General features: G+C 37.5%; 1 protein-coding gene across 1 annotated transcript in view; it reads left to right on the forward strand.

The window, feature by feature from the left end:
- The window catches only part of Ca-alpha1T (Ca[2+]-channel protein alpha[[1]] subunit T), a 49,492-nt gene that overhangs the window by 23,603 nt on the left and 10,860 nt on the right, over positions 1 to 15,029 (forward strand). Inside the window, 11 exon segments of the mRNA XM_018451307.1 lie at positions 49 to 224; positions 736 to 828; positions 1,311 to 1,489; positions 1,626 to 1,792; positions 2,638 to 2,987; positions 3,666 to 3,887; positions 3,964 to 4,103; positions 4,422 to 4,764; positions 5,275 to 5,426; positions 5,736 to 5,939; positions 14,354 to 14,510. Coding sequence (XP_018306809.1) covers positions 49 to 224; positions 736 to 828; positions 1,311 to 1,489; positions 1,626 to 1,792; positions 2,638 to 2,987; positions 3,666 to 3,887; positions 3,964 to 4,103; positions 4,422 to 4,764; positions 5,275 to 5,426; positions 5,736 to 5,939; positions 14,354 to 14,510 — 2,183 coding nt within the window.

The following is a 15,029-nucleotide window of genomic DNA, read 5'->3' on the forward strand; positions in this document are numbered from 1 at the left end:
GATTGCTTCATCATCATAATCGAACGCAACGACATTTTTCGCATTCAGGCAACTTGGTGTGCAACAATACCGCTGTGCCAAACAGTAACGTCACGTACATCAACAATGATACCTGCGTTAATTGGAACTACTACTACACCGAATGCAAAGGCCAGGGCAACAATCCATTCCAAGGAACAATTTCATTCGATAACATCGGTCTCGCCTGGGTTGCGATATTTCTTGTGAGCGCTTTAGTTACTCGTCCTACATTTGTTCAGAATAATTTACGTAAGCATGTATACATGTTACTCGAACATGTATACGTGGCACGGAATATTTCTCCCATTTAAAAGTATGTAAAATACTTTTACGGCGCCCGAAAGTCGATGGAAATGCGGATCGCGCACATTAGTCTGCGATAGTGCCAAGAGAAAAACTACGCTATCGATGATATTGCGGACGAATTGGTTTTCGATAAGATGTTATTGCAAATGAATAATGTGCTAGTTGAAAAATTTCACATTTTGATATGATAAAAATATATGAGTATGTAGCTTCATTTGCTACGTATTTCCTTTTAACGTGTTTGTAGCATGATTTTTCTGAAATAAGTTTTCCCTAATTTTTAACAAAAATTTAACCGTAATATTTTTACGTCGCAATTTACATTAATTGATTAATAAACTAAGTTCGTCATATCGTTTGTCGCTATTTTGCCGTAAAGCTCAGTAGCGCAATCATGTCGATTTGTAGGTTATTAGTCTGGAAGGATGGACGGACATAATGTATTACGTGCAAGACGCCCACTCCTTCTGGGACTGGATATATTTCGTTCTCCTGATAGTAGTAAGTGTTTCATTTCCTATCCCAATTGCACGGCGAGCGTAATATGTAAAACATGAGTATAGACGCTCTCTATTTTTCACATTCGTATTTTCCACGGTCTTACTTCGCTCATATTTAACAGAAATTCAGCCGTAACATTTTAATATCTTAGCTTCTTCAAGACAAATCACTTCTACCCCAAATAACACCTATTGGTTGATATACGTTTTATACACGTTTCCTAAATGTATCTAATATTCTATAAACGTTCAAAAAACGTATATAAAACAACCAACATGCTACTTGGAATAATTCAAATAATAATAATAATAATAGTCATTATCATTAATAGTCACAACGATCAACTGGTATTAGAATAAAATTGTAATATAATCCAGAAGATAGCAATAATAATTACAATATAAATATAAAACAAACGCGAGGTATATTATGAAAAAATTAAAGAGAGAGAGGCATGGATTAAAGAGGACCTGTGTTTGCAGATCGGTTCGTTCTTCATGATCAACCTCTGCTTGGTCGTAATCGCGACGCAATTTTCGGAAACGAAGAAGCGGGAAATGGAGAGAATGCGACTGGAGCGCGCGCGTTACCATTCGACCTCGACGCTCGCCTCATCCACGAATACCTCGGAGCCTACTACTTGTTACGCCGAAATCGTCAAGTGGGTACTCGTAACCGTTGCACAGTCCCCGAGGATGCTATTCGCGCGAGCAGAATCGTTCCTCGTCGCTTACTCCGCGGAAGATTCGCCGGCGCCCATGTTTTACGATAGATGACAATTTGATGTCTCTTTTTAGATACATCGCCCATCTCTGGCGACGAGGTAAACGAAGACTGATGAAGAGATATCGCCTGTGGCTATACAGGAGGCAGCAGAAACGGGAACAGAATTTACTCAAAGAGCAGCAGAGTCAAACGTCTCGTTCGAACACCGCTGCTGTCGGGCCAAATCGCGTACCGGGCGGTAAACAATATGAAATTTAAAAAATTATTTTGGAAATTTAAAAAATCGAATATTGAAAAAGAAAGAAATTAACTCTGGAACCGTCGATTATACCAGTTTAGCTTCATTAATGGTTTCAATTTTTTTTGTATAAGGTATATAGTACAAAATATTGAAAAAGTATAAATATAAATATATATATAGATACAAATAATATCAAAATAATTCTTTATTAATTAAAAATAAAAATAAAAAATCACCAAATTGATACCTTCGGCAATTTTAGCGGGATATCATCAGCGGTTATTATTAAATATGATGGAAATGGAAGTCTTAAAATTTCTACGACGCTAATATTAACCTCGATTCGGACCCTCAAAAATTATCGCTTTTTATACTATATTAAACTTATTTTAATAAATCTTTTTTAATTCTTAATATAAATGTTTTTATTCTTTAATATACTTACCTATAGAAATTTGAATTGTACTTAAAAAATGCAAATTTTATTAAAAATTTTTATTAAATATTATTTTTAACTCATCATCATTAAATTTTAAAATTGCATTATATAATAATCAATATTAAACGTAATAATTAATATTAAAATCTATAACTCTTAACTAATCTCTATAGCAATTTTTTAAATATTATTTTAATCAATTTATAACTTTCTCTCTCTCTCTCTCTCTCTCTCTTATTTTAATCTATAATTTTTCTAATATAACTATTTTTCTTCTTTAATATTTATCAGTAGAAATTTACATTGTAATTCACAAATTTTATTAAAAATTTCTATTAAACACTATTTTTAAAAAGTGACTTTGATATTATTGTTATTATTAAAAATGCATTCCAATATTTAGATAGAAGACTACATCACGGGAGGTGTCCGCGGCTTCTCGCCGCGCTAGAATATGCAGAGCAACAGCAACACCAGCAGCAACAGGCTACCAGTGGAAACGGTGGATCTATCGCCGATTTCGCCACGATCGCATCCCCGACGCAATCGGCGGTGGCAATTGCCGCCCCCACAGCCCCGACTATCGGCAATAGCGTCGGTGGTAGTGGAAACCTGGGCACCGCGCCTCGAGCTAGCCCCGAGCTTTCCGAGGCCGAGGCTTCCGCGAATGTATGTCACAGATTAAGCATTCACCGCACCTCGTCCGTGTCCTGTAATGGAAGCGACAACGCTGTCGTGGGAAACGTTGCTGAGGCAAGTACAGATATCGCACAGATTTGCATGCGAGAACACGACACGAAATTTTTCGTTAAACAGGAACGGCGCAATTGAAGTTCGGTAAATGAAATATCGAAAAATGATTTTCCAATAATATATATAACGTTTAAATAATTAATTAATTAATTAAAATAAAGTAAGATAAATATAACGAAACGATAGGAGTAATAATTTTATTATTGAATTGGAGATTCATAACATGTTATTTCGTTTCTCCGATAGTTTCATATATGCCGCTTGAGCTTTTCGCTCTCTAGAAATATTACACTCGACTTTGATCTTAGTAAGCAAGCAAGTGTAAGCAAGCAAGAACGTCTTTGAATGATTCGTTTAGCGCTCTTTCCGTTAAGCTATTCTCTTCGCTGACATTTATCTTCCGCTTTATATCGATAGTAGTGTACTCATAGTGATTATACATGCTTTTCACATGTAGAAGAACGTTAGAGTTTCATTATGTTTCGTCGAGTTTCTCATCGACGATAGAGAGAACGTTTGCACAACAAAGAGATTTTAAGCTTTAGGTACGGCAAGATAAAGTGCATAAAGTTTCTTCCCTTAATGCTACAAGTTTGGGCCGAGAACAGTTATGAGAGAGAGAGCGCCTGCTGTAGTGTGTAACGTATGCGTAATGTATGCTTGATTATCGCCTTCTAGACGAACAGCACGTTGTTGAGTCCACCATGTACGCATTATCGGAGAAGAAGCAGCGTAATGTTTAGCGACGTGGTACTGCTCCATGGCAGCAATAATGTCGGGAATGCGTTGCAGCCGGGGTTGACGGTGACACCGGGCGAACGTAACGTCTGCTTGAGCGAGAAGATGACACAGACGGGCGATGGTAACGTTTGGTCCAGTCCATTGCCGGACCACGCGCAGGTAATTTCCAATTACCATGGTTATTCCGGAAATTGTGGAGATCTTTTCCTCTCTTAAATAAGGCATACTGTCACAGATGCAAGCCGAACTGGGTGGCAACGAAGCTATGACGTGTCAGGAATTGTTGGCTCTCAGTGGTGCTCTCAGTGCTGCTCTGCCAACTGGCCAACTAGCGCTCGATTCGTTTCTAAATTCTCTCACGAAAGGCAAGTCAATGTGACGTATGACAAACACGGTTTGTCATAAAATTGAAGTACATGAATTATTATATTTATTATTATACGGACTCTTAACTAAAAATCTAAACTAAAAAATTTCAAACATCTTTTAAATTAATTTATAACTTGTCATTACGTCTGACTTTCAGAAATATTAAAATAAAAGCCACCAAATTTTTTTTAATAAAAATATTACATTTTTAAAAAACATTCTAAATTTTGATAAAAAAAATAAATTTGAATGCTTTTGAACATCTATTCCATTTAAGTTTGAAAAATATTCACAAAGAGTTAAAAGAATTCGTACCTAATCAAGTCGAAAAAAAGAAGAAAACGAGTTAATGTGTTCCATAGGTATAACAGATCGTCACATCACATTGGAAGATCGCACGCAGTGGTTAACGTCCGACGTTGACAATTGTTCCTGTTGCTGCGAGCTACAGGGAGGTGATCAGTGGCCGGAAGACGGCGAGAAGTGGCAAAAAAAGTCCTCGCGGCCTAGACAGCTTCTGAGACGCGCCATTAGCTGCTGTATCTACACATTGCGCTGTATAAGAAGGTGGATCAAGAAGCTGGTCGAGCACAAATACTTCCAACAGGGTATTCTATTGGCGATCCTCATCAATACTTTGAGTATGGGAATCGAATATCACAATCAGGTAATTTCTCACTGGAACTTGAAATTACTTCGGTGTCATTTCTTTTTAGATCTTTTTAGCACTACTTTGTGTTTTCTTATTAACATATTCCATTACAAGTTTGGCGATACTTTCTACTTTGCATATAAAAAACAAAAGTTGTGTAACATTATTACACAGAAAGAATGATTTTGCTGAAATATCTAAAAATTTAACTAGATACAAATTTGAAAATAATTTTTGTTAGACTATCAGAATAATTATATAAGAAACTCAAACATGATACGCAATGCTGCAAAAAAGTTTTATATTTTAGTTTGAGTGTCCTACATAATTCCTGCATAATTATTTTGATAGTTCAACGAAATTATTTTCTGATCTGGTATGTAGTAAAATTTTTAGATACTTCAGCAAAATCGTTCTTTTCGTATCCATTCTCGATATAACGCAATTAAAATGAAGATAATATCTGTAAAGTGTAATTACTAATTATGATTATATTACTAATTATGTTATGTTATGTGTACTCAGCCAGAACAGTTAACAGTGGCCGTTGAGATAAGCAACATTGTATTCTCGGCAATCTTCGCGGTGGAAATGTTGCTTAAGATAATAGCGGAAGGTCCATTCGGTTATATCAGTAATGGCTTCAACGTTTTCGACGGCATCGTCGTCGTCCTGAGGTATGGCAACTTTCTTCGTAAATTTTGGTATTATAATACAAAAAAATAATAGCCTTTGTGTGTATAAACAATAATATTAAATAGCTCACGTATACATTATTGCTGTGTAAAATGTGTAAGCACACACACGATTGTCAGCGCAATTCCTTCAACTTTATAGTCACATTCCGACTTTACGAGAAAGTCATAACAGACGGTGGTAGATCGTTTGATTCGTTATGGCTGTCTCGTAAAGCTGTTCGAGAACGGATCGTCTACAATAAACTGACAAACGATAACACTATTGCACTCCTTGCAACGCGTTTACAGCGTCGTCGAGCTCTGCCAATCAGTCGTAGAGGAGCGTGGCGGCAGTTCCGGTCTGAGTGTCCTGCGCACCTTCCGCCTCCTCAGGATCCTGAAGCTAGTGCGATTTCTGCCCAATCTACGACGTCAGCTTTTCGTGATGCTGCGCACCATGGATAACGTTGCCGTATTCTTTTCTCTTTTAGTACTTTTCATCTTTATATTCAGGTAAGTCGCCGTCCTATCTTCGTCCGCGTCAGCGACACTGCCGCGGAATTACGGGCCTCTCGGGCCCACGTCGCCGGATCTTCTCTCCGTTTCCGCTTCTTTGTTTCTTTTCTCTTTTTTTTCTTGCGTGTGTCCCATTTCGCGAATCGGTACCATCGCCGATGAGTAATTCAATGAGTTCAACCGCGAGGAAACCGCCTGACTCAACCTGCGCGTCGCGTTTACTCGGATTATGGGGCGCTGTCGCGTCTTCCTGTTCTAATTATCATCTCATCAGCCTAGTAACGTTTGCATGTCTGGCAAGGCGGATCGAAGTTACGAAACTGCCGATAGGTATTGTTAAACAAATTGAGCAAGAGCTTAGAAATATGAAGCGTCGATGACGATGACATTAGCCATTAATCCCATAAATCATGTGGGAGGCTTACGGGAACATCATGAAAAAGTTCAATGGGTTTTATAGATTTTATTATAACATATTCATATCACTCTCGGTAATAGTAGCGATAAAAGTTATGTTTAATAATCAAATTTTATTCGGTAGCTTTATGAATACATATCAAAGTATAATATATCAGTTTTTATCCATAAAAAATTATTTTTAGATTAAAACGTCTTTTTTAAAGACTGGTCCTCGCTCTCTAAATTCTTTGGAATAAATCTTACTCCAAAAAAAGAAGAAACCAATATATCAAGATGATCAAATTTAATAAAAATAAACCTTAACTCTTAAAAAAATAAGAGTGATAATAATATAAGAATCTTAAATAGTTTTTTCACAGATATTATTTTGATTTGAAATACTACATATATTTGAAAATATACGTATATAATAATTATAATCCTTTAAATTAAAAAAGAAGCTTTTTAACTTCCATCTTTCTTCCTCTTCTTTTATTAATTATTCATTCAACATCATTTTAAATTTAATTATATTTATTTGATAAAAATGACGCTGATAATAATGTCGTCGACGCTTGATATTTCGAAAACAGCTTCTTGCTCGCTTCTACGAGCTTTCGAGCTTCAGGAGCAAATCGCGCGCCGCTGCTCTTCGAGCCGAGGCCTACATTAGGTGACTTTCTTTCCGTTCATACCTTTCTCTTCTACTTTATTCGCTTTTACTTTGTTTCTGCGCGGTGTATAAGCCGCCATCAGTTATGCATATCACATATATATATATATAGAAGTTCTCAAGCAGTTTTACCAGCAGTTGTCCCGTGTTCTCGCGTCTCCTAGCGTTTCTTTGAGCGGCATATTTTCTGACGTTGTTAATGGTAATGACGATGGTATTTGTTGGCACGATCTATTACAAGGGGGAAGCCGGTCTGCTGCCGATTCCTCCTTTATAGCTTGAGGCATCGAACGTATTTTCGACGTTTATCTAGAAGATATATCTATATATAAATATATATATACGTATATGGAATATATATTTACATGTGTGTGCATGTGATGCTTTTCTGCTGGACGTCTTAGCGACGAGTATGAAAGGCTATATGTATATATATATATTTACTATCATCATATTCTTGATTTATAATCATATATACACTTGATTCTCTCCCGCTATCGTTCTTTCTTGCTACTCTGAGCGCCTATATTAAGTGCGTGCGCCTCGGTGTGGCCCTCGATATTAGAACAGCTTGCGAATGTTCGACATATATCCCCGCTCTGCAGTATTACATATATATACATATATATATCTCGTCATGCTGCGTAGGACCTCCCACTATATACATCCGTGCGTTTTACGACGAGTTTTACGACCGTTCGATAGCCGATTTGCCGTTCACCGCAGCCGCAGCCCTCACTATTGCGATCTCGATACTGCAACTGATTGTCCGATATCTGCCGCAGACACGTAGACGCAAACATTGAAAATTTCGCTGTACTTGAATAACTTTAACAATTAATTAAACGTTTAAAATATTTAAAAGTAAAAAAAGAGAAATTTTATCATTATTGAATGTATATCATCAATAATTTTATTAAAATACCTAAAAATTTGATTTTTTTAATAGTCTTGATAACAAAAGTAGCCTTAAGCATTTCTTAGATTAAAATAAAATTAATATTTTAAAAGTTAATATTTTGTTTTATGTAAAGTAAAATGAAAAACTAATACTTTGATGTGTAAAATTGTAAATTTACAAGTAGATTTTTTTCGAGGAATTGCGAAGAAGAAAAAAACAGGGAAAAACATTTGGCAACATCGCGCATTTGACGCAAGTCCGCAAATGCGGTGATCTTTTTTGTTCGAAACTCTCTCTTGAACATAAAGTGAACCTTCCAGAAGTGAATATAAAGTCGTACGAAACTATGCAAATGCTTGCGGGTACGCCTCTGCGCGCCGATCCGTAGACATTTTCTTCGACGGCCATCTCTAGGTGTTTGCATCCTTCTTTAGTCGCAAGCCGCGAATGAAGTTCCGACAGATCCGCTTTAGAGGAATTTTTCCTTCTTTGATCGGCCGGCGTACGCTAAATAACGAAGTACTCTCGATGTACTTGCATCGTGATCACAAGCAAGCTCCCCGATTTACTCGGCCAAAGTTTCAGATTACGATGAACGACAAAAGTTCACGTTAAAATCGATTTGAGCTTTCTCAAGCGCTTCTAAAAACCGGTATTGTCATCCTACACATTTCCTTTTATAGGATACATCGTGTTTACAAACGGACATTATACTTTACAACGTAAAGATCGTGAAAGAATGTCACTCAATCGATTCTGCACTTTCGTCGTATTACGAGACACATGATATATACGAAATGTCATAAAACTATCGGATGTTCATTCAACCATAGATAAATTCAACATTGAATTGTTATTTTTAAGGCGAGGTTTCTGCGAATTATTTGTGATTCTATATAATTAAATAAACTTTACTTAAATAGATTTCTAATTTAATATTTCTTCTTTTTCTTTCTCTTCCAAGATAATTTAAAGTTAAGTGTTTGTGACATTCTCCTTTTGTAATCGAATTTATAGTTGAAAAAATATCCGATGGTTTTAGAACTCTTTGTATATACATATTTTGAACTAATCGGTTACTTGGCCGAGTCATGCTTTATAATCGCGATTCTGTCTTAACCGAGCTTTATTCCCCCCTCTCTTTCTGTTTATTCTCTCTCTATCTCTTTATCAGATATTTTTTTTGTCATTTTATCTCAGTCTACGTATATATATATACATATATATATATGGATAAGGAAGTACATTGCACGTTTCGTTGTGTTGTAGTATTCTCGGGATGAACCTGTTTGGTTGCAAATTCTGTGAAACGATGAAAGGCAGCTCTGACGTCGAGTGTGATAGGAAAAACTTTGACTCGTTACTCTGGGCTATTGTGACGGTGTTTCAGGTACCTACCAAAAAAAAAAGAAAGAAAAAAGGATACTTTTTCACGTATCTTCTCGAGGGCATTTTTGATTTCTCTATATAGTGTATATTACTTATATATATTTATTCGTGCATATATATTAACGTTATACTACACCGCATCTACATATATATATATATACGCTAAGTATACATACGTACTATCACGTTTTGGTTTTCCGACAAGTTAAAGTCGTGCGATCTCTCGCAACGTGCGTCCGCCTGCACTTTATATGATTTCTGAGGCCTCAGGTAACGTATACTGGGAGATAAGCGCTTTCCAGCATGTCGTCGTCATTTCTTCGACAGGGGGGGAAGGGGGGTAAGGCAGGAGGAGGCTACCGGTACCGACTTTAGAAGTAATAAAAACTTTGATAAAGTATGCTTAACGAAGTATTATATGAGGTTTTTTTTACAAGGGAGATCATTCTTCGATATCATATTTTCTGCGACGAGTACGTTGAGGAAGAGGAGAAAATGCCTGCCTAGAGCCGGTACTGGGGGCTTAGAGACGGGGCACGTGGATTATACGAAGTGGATTATCAAACGTTGCATACGATTGCCGGTGATAATCCCGGTGCTTCTTCATATCACGTTTATCCGTCACTTTATAAGCACAATATACGCGTGCGTTAATACGCTGCCTCCTGCCGCGTCTTCTGTGAGCGCGTCGAGCTGGCTCCCTTCTGGCATGCCTTCGCATGCATCTGTTCTCTGTGTGTCGCAATGACGAGCGAAATTACCTACAGCTTACAAATATTTCGAGATAATAATTATCAGAATTATCAATTACAATTTTGAGCACGTAATAAAAAAAAATGAAAAAGTGATATGATTTGTAACAATGTCACGTAAGATTGGATCTATTGATGAATTAATGCAATCGAATGTGCTCTGAGAAAACTTAAGATTTTCGTAAGAGTGCAAGCACTTTCGCTCAGACATCGAGAAAACTGCTTAGATGCTTCGCATACTTATTCGCTTATCCCTGTGTCGATGATGTTGACGTTACTTTTATATTCATGTTATATTGATGTTGTCAGAATAGATGATTTAGTTATAATGCTAATTGCGCCACTGGAATCTTTAACAATATAGGAAACCGAAGTAGTGTGTAGAAATATTCGCCGATAGAGTCTCAAAGCGATTGAACGATGGAAAACATCACGTCAATCCTTTCCATACGTTCTCATGGCAATGGATAATAAACATCCATTATGCGCGTCCAAACGAGGAGCAACAACGCAAATAATGCAAACGTTTAAATACGAGTGCAATGGGAACAGTATAGGTCTATTTTCTGTAGCTGAACTAGTGTACACTTTTGGAGTATAGACCGCTATTCATAGCGGTTCTTATTTTAAGATTGTCTTAAGTAATGCCTTAAGATGCTAATATGGTTCTGTGATTGACTTATGACATCTTAAGACTGTACTTAAGATTGTCTTAAATCTAAGTGAGATAGATGTTTGATTTTTAGTGAAAACGAGAAAAAAGTTTAGTGTAGAAATAAAAAAACAGACCTAAAGGATGTTCAAAATACACGATAAAATCATCCAGATAACAAGTCGATGTTTTCTGGACGTGCTCAGAATATTTGTGTTGTTTGGCAGCCACCCTAGAATCGCCCGGACAGGCCATATCCTGCCCAAATGATGCGATAAAATAACCACTCTAGGATTACATGGCGATCCCAGGGTTGGCTCTTTGTCCTGGCCTGGACTGCCAATATATCGATGAAAATGAGACTCTTGCCCCGGTTTTATATCGGTACAACGCGCGCGTTGCGCAAATTGCTTTGCATGCGATGTGTCTCTTTGGGCATTTGGTCGGCATTGTCGTTGCTGTTGCCGTTGTCTTTTTGTACCGCGCGTATATATCACACCTCGTTGCACATCACGTCTTCTTACGAAGACCGACATTCATGTACCTCACTACAGAACTTCTACCAGTTACACTGCTAAAAAGAAGCGTCGCAACCAGCGGCGACCGATCTCTCGCACGTCGGTTCTTGTGACATCGCGGCGACATCGATGAGTAGCGCGAATCGTGTTCTTGGATTTTCTGCGAAATTAGAAGCGAAATCACGCCGAGAGCCAACTTGCGTCTCGGCGTTCATGCATCTTCACACACTTCACCTACGATAATTACTCACTTTAAACGTACGTAAAACGATGCCACGATATCACGTCACACATTTTTAACAGTGTAGCACAATATAAACTGTTCTCTGTCACACGCTTATATATTTCTCTCTGTGTCTTCCCTGTACTTCTCACTATACTTCACTATGTACTTCTCACTATACTTCACCTCACCACTTACGACATTACACTCGTCTTCGTACTATCCTACCTCTATCTTTCTCTCTTCTTCTTTTCTTACTCGTTCTATCCGTAACTTTTCTGTCACTTTCTCTCTAAAACGCCCACGACGACTCGAGCGCAAAAAGAACTTCGTCCCGTGTTGTACAATGCGTGCGTGAAATATCGACTCGACCCGACAGGAGAATCGTCGCGTCAGAAAGTCCCTCATAATTGAACACTCGAGGACCTGAGATGGGACCTCGTGTCCATCGTACACGAATAACACGAACAAAGCGCGTTTCTACCTTCGATATAATGTACCAATGTATAAGCTAAAAGGCTCAACACGTAGATTTCGGAGAAGCCCGAATAACTAAACAGCTTTTATCCTCGTTTATTATTATGTTACCGCACGTATCTGCATCTATTTAAAAGTAAATATTCATTTAAAATTGTTATTACATATTTTCTTACTAAATAATATGTATATACTTTGAAAAAGAATGCTTTTTAGAAGTTGGATCAGATTTGATCCAGCTTTGGTAGCCTAAGTTATCAGGTTATTACGGTAGTCCGAAGGACTACCAACTAGTGTTTTCTAGTTGTAGTGGAGAGAGAGAGAGACAATTTCTTTTTACTTAATTTTAGAAATACGAGCCAGGTAAATATATTATATAGATCGCGCAAGGCACGTAATATCGTATTAACATCAGTGCAGTCTCGGTAGATTCGTGCGTACCTTTTGTAAATACTCGCTGAGACAGATTTTTCCGTACTACATATTACACCGTATTTGCGTATTAGAGGATTATATATTTACGCTTGTGGCAATTATCCCTTTTTCCCCCTCTCTCGCAAAACGTTCGCCGTGACATTCTGCAACGGCAGGTGCCTTGTTTTCTCCACTATTCTCTTCTCTTCGCGACCGCGCGTTCCCGGGAGCTCTCTTTCCGCCCCGTTTATTTTCACGCCAGTTTACATCCGTAAAGTGTGTGCGGATTTCTGTCGACGTTGATTTAAAGCTCTCGTCATGTTTGCCCACGTTCGGCGCCCCCGACTTTGCTTCAACGTCAACGAAACGAAATTCGCAAGAAAAATCAGCCGACGTAACACAACTGACAGGCTTGACAGATAATACTTTTGCGGACGCGTCCGAATAAATGTTTGTTATGACTTTCGCGGACCGGACGTCACGTCGCGTTAGAGTCAATTATTGTTCCAATGTGAGTCCTAAAATTAGCATTATTGATTGCCCGCGTGAAACATTAAACAATTAATACGCTTGTATGACGCATTACGTCGAGAGATTATATGGTATATGCGAACTTTATATGAAATGTTCGATTTACACTTACGTTTGACATCTCTTTGGGTAATTTCAGGGAGAATTAAGTGTACTTTAATGAGAAGAAATTTTATAGTTGTTCTTTGAGTAAAAAGTAACTAATTTTTTTTTAAATTTTGGTTCTTGTTCCTTGTTCCGTCCCGTCGAATGAACCGTTACAACCGCACACAGTCGATACGATCCGCCCACAATCCATAAATGTATACCTACTTTACACGCATTCGCCTGTATTGTTGCAAATATACAAAATACATTTATTTATATATATATATACTAACACGCCGAACTTGCAGAATGTGACTGTACGAGCTTCGAGTGACAGTCGTTTTCGCTGTTTTGTCCAACACATTTGCTTAATTCCTTATCGATACGCAGTGCCTCCGTTCTCCAAAAATCGAATCTGTTAAAATTAACTTTATTAAAATTAACTTTATATGTAAATCAATTTAGAAACAACTTGATGCAAGAAAAAAGTTTAAGAATTACTTAAATATTCTTCAAATTACAATCATTAAATTGTAAATTTTGTAATTTGAGAGAAAACACATTTTTGTGTGATAGTTTTAGTTGTTTGATTTATTAATTCGATATATGTGTAATTATTTGATTCAATATTACTTAAAAATTTTTATGCTATGATTTAACACGATCAGATATAAAAGCATTAAAGATGGATATTTATATCTGTAATATATATGTATTGGCACGATGAATGGAAAAATCGAAAAAATCTCCTATCGCACACACATACACACGTACACAATATATAAGAGTTAAAAATAGACGTTTCTCTTTGTGAAAATATTTTTAAAATATGAGCTTTAAACCTAGATTGTTACTTTGAGCACTTAAGCACAAAAATAACGAACCACAGATTGAAACGAATAAAAACGATTTCTTAACAATCATTTTTATTGTTCAGTCTGACATTTCATAAAGCCAACTAAAAATCAAGCTATTATACGATCATTAGTATTAAATAAGAAGAGAAAATAATACGCTATTTTATACTAATTTTCTAATTTTTTATTTATATATTTCATAGATCAGCAACCTCGTCATGGTCACCTGCCAATTGATGCAAAAATGCTAATGATCGACACTAACGACATTAATGTTCGTACAATGTTCGTAACCAAATGTCACTGACATAGTAGTGATTATTAACGATAAATATACCGGATTAATCAATCATATGTACTTCCTGCATTAATTAATTACTTAAATAGCAAGGTCGTACTATATAATAAAACAGTGAGAACGGAGACGCTGAACGGCGATCGTACCGTCCCAATCCCATCAACCACTTGATCCTACCTCACCCCACTGTTTATCTCTATCGCGGGGATACTTTAGGCCAGCGGATTGTCTCGGTTGCAGCATCCTAGGGATGTACCTGTTCGGGGGTAAGTTTTGCATGTGGGCGGACCGGAGTCGGCCCTGCACCTGTGCCGAGGTGGTCTCGCGGCACCCATTGTGTCGCTGTGATCGCAAACATTTCAACGACATCGTCTGGGCACTAGTCACTGTTTTTCAGGTACCACTGTTCCTCCCTCTCTTAACACTATATATCATAACGAATTAATTTTTTACATGTTTAAAGCGACATACACGTATATATGCGTAGCCAATTTTTCGTGTACACGGTCTTTTTTCTCCTACCTATATTCGTGTCCACATTCTCTGTCTGTACAGATCGCCGGATCGTATATATATATATGTATATATACATATATTTTTCTTCGTGTTGAGCAAACGGACCCAGACATCTGATCCCACTGTCCCCTAAGCCCGCCCACGCTTCGTCCATTTTTCTCTCTTTGTTATCCGTGCCGAGTGACAGAGTCTTAATGGTTGCTTTGTATTTACATGCGTGCAATCGGTATATACGTATACATGTCGTTCACGTTTCACCATTTCGTTTACTCGCGCAGATTAAACTGCGCGACGACGACTCTACCCACGAGTGTGTGTTGTGATCTCGATTCAGCACACGTCTCATCCATGTAAAGCAACTAATGTGCTGCAGAAGCTGCTCGAGTTTCTGCCTTTCTAT

This window comes from Mycetomoellerius zeteki, unplaced genomic scaffold (assembly GCF_001594055.1).
Source record: "Mycetomoellerius zeteki isolate Tzet28-1 unplaced genomic scaffold, Tzet1.0 scaffold31, whole genome shotgun sequence".
NCBI classification, from domain to species: domain Eukaryota; kingdom Metazoa; phylum Arthropoda; class Insecta; order Hymenoptera; family Formicidae; genus Mycetomoellerius; species Mycetomoellerius zeteki.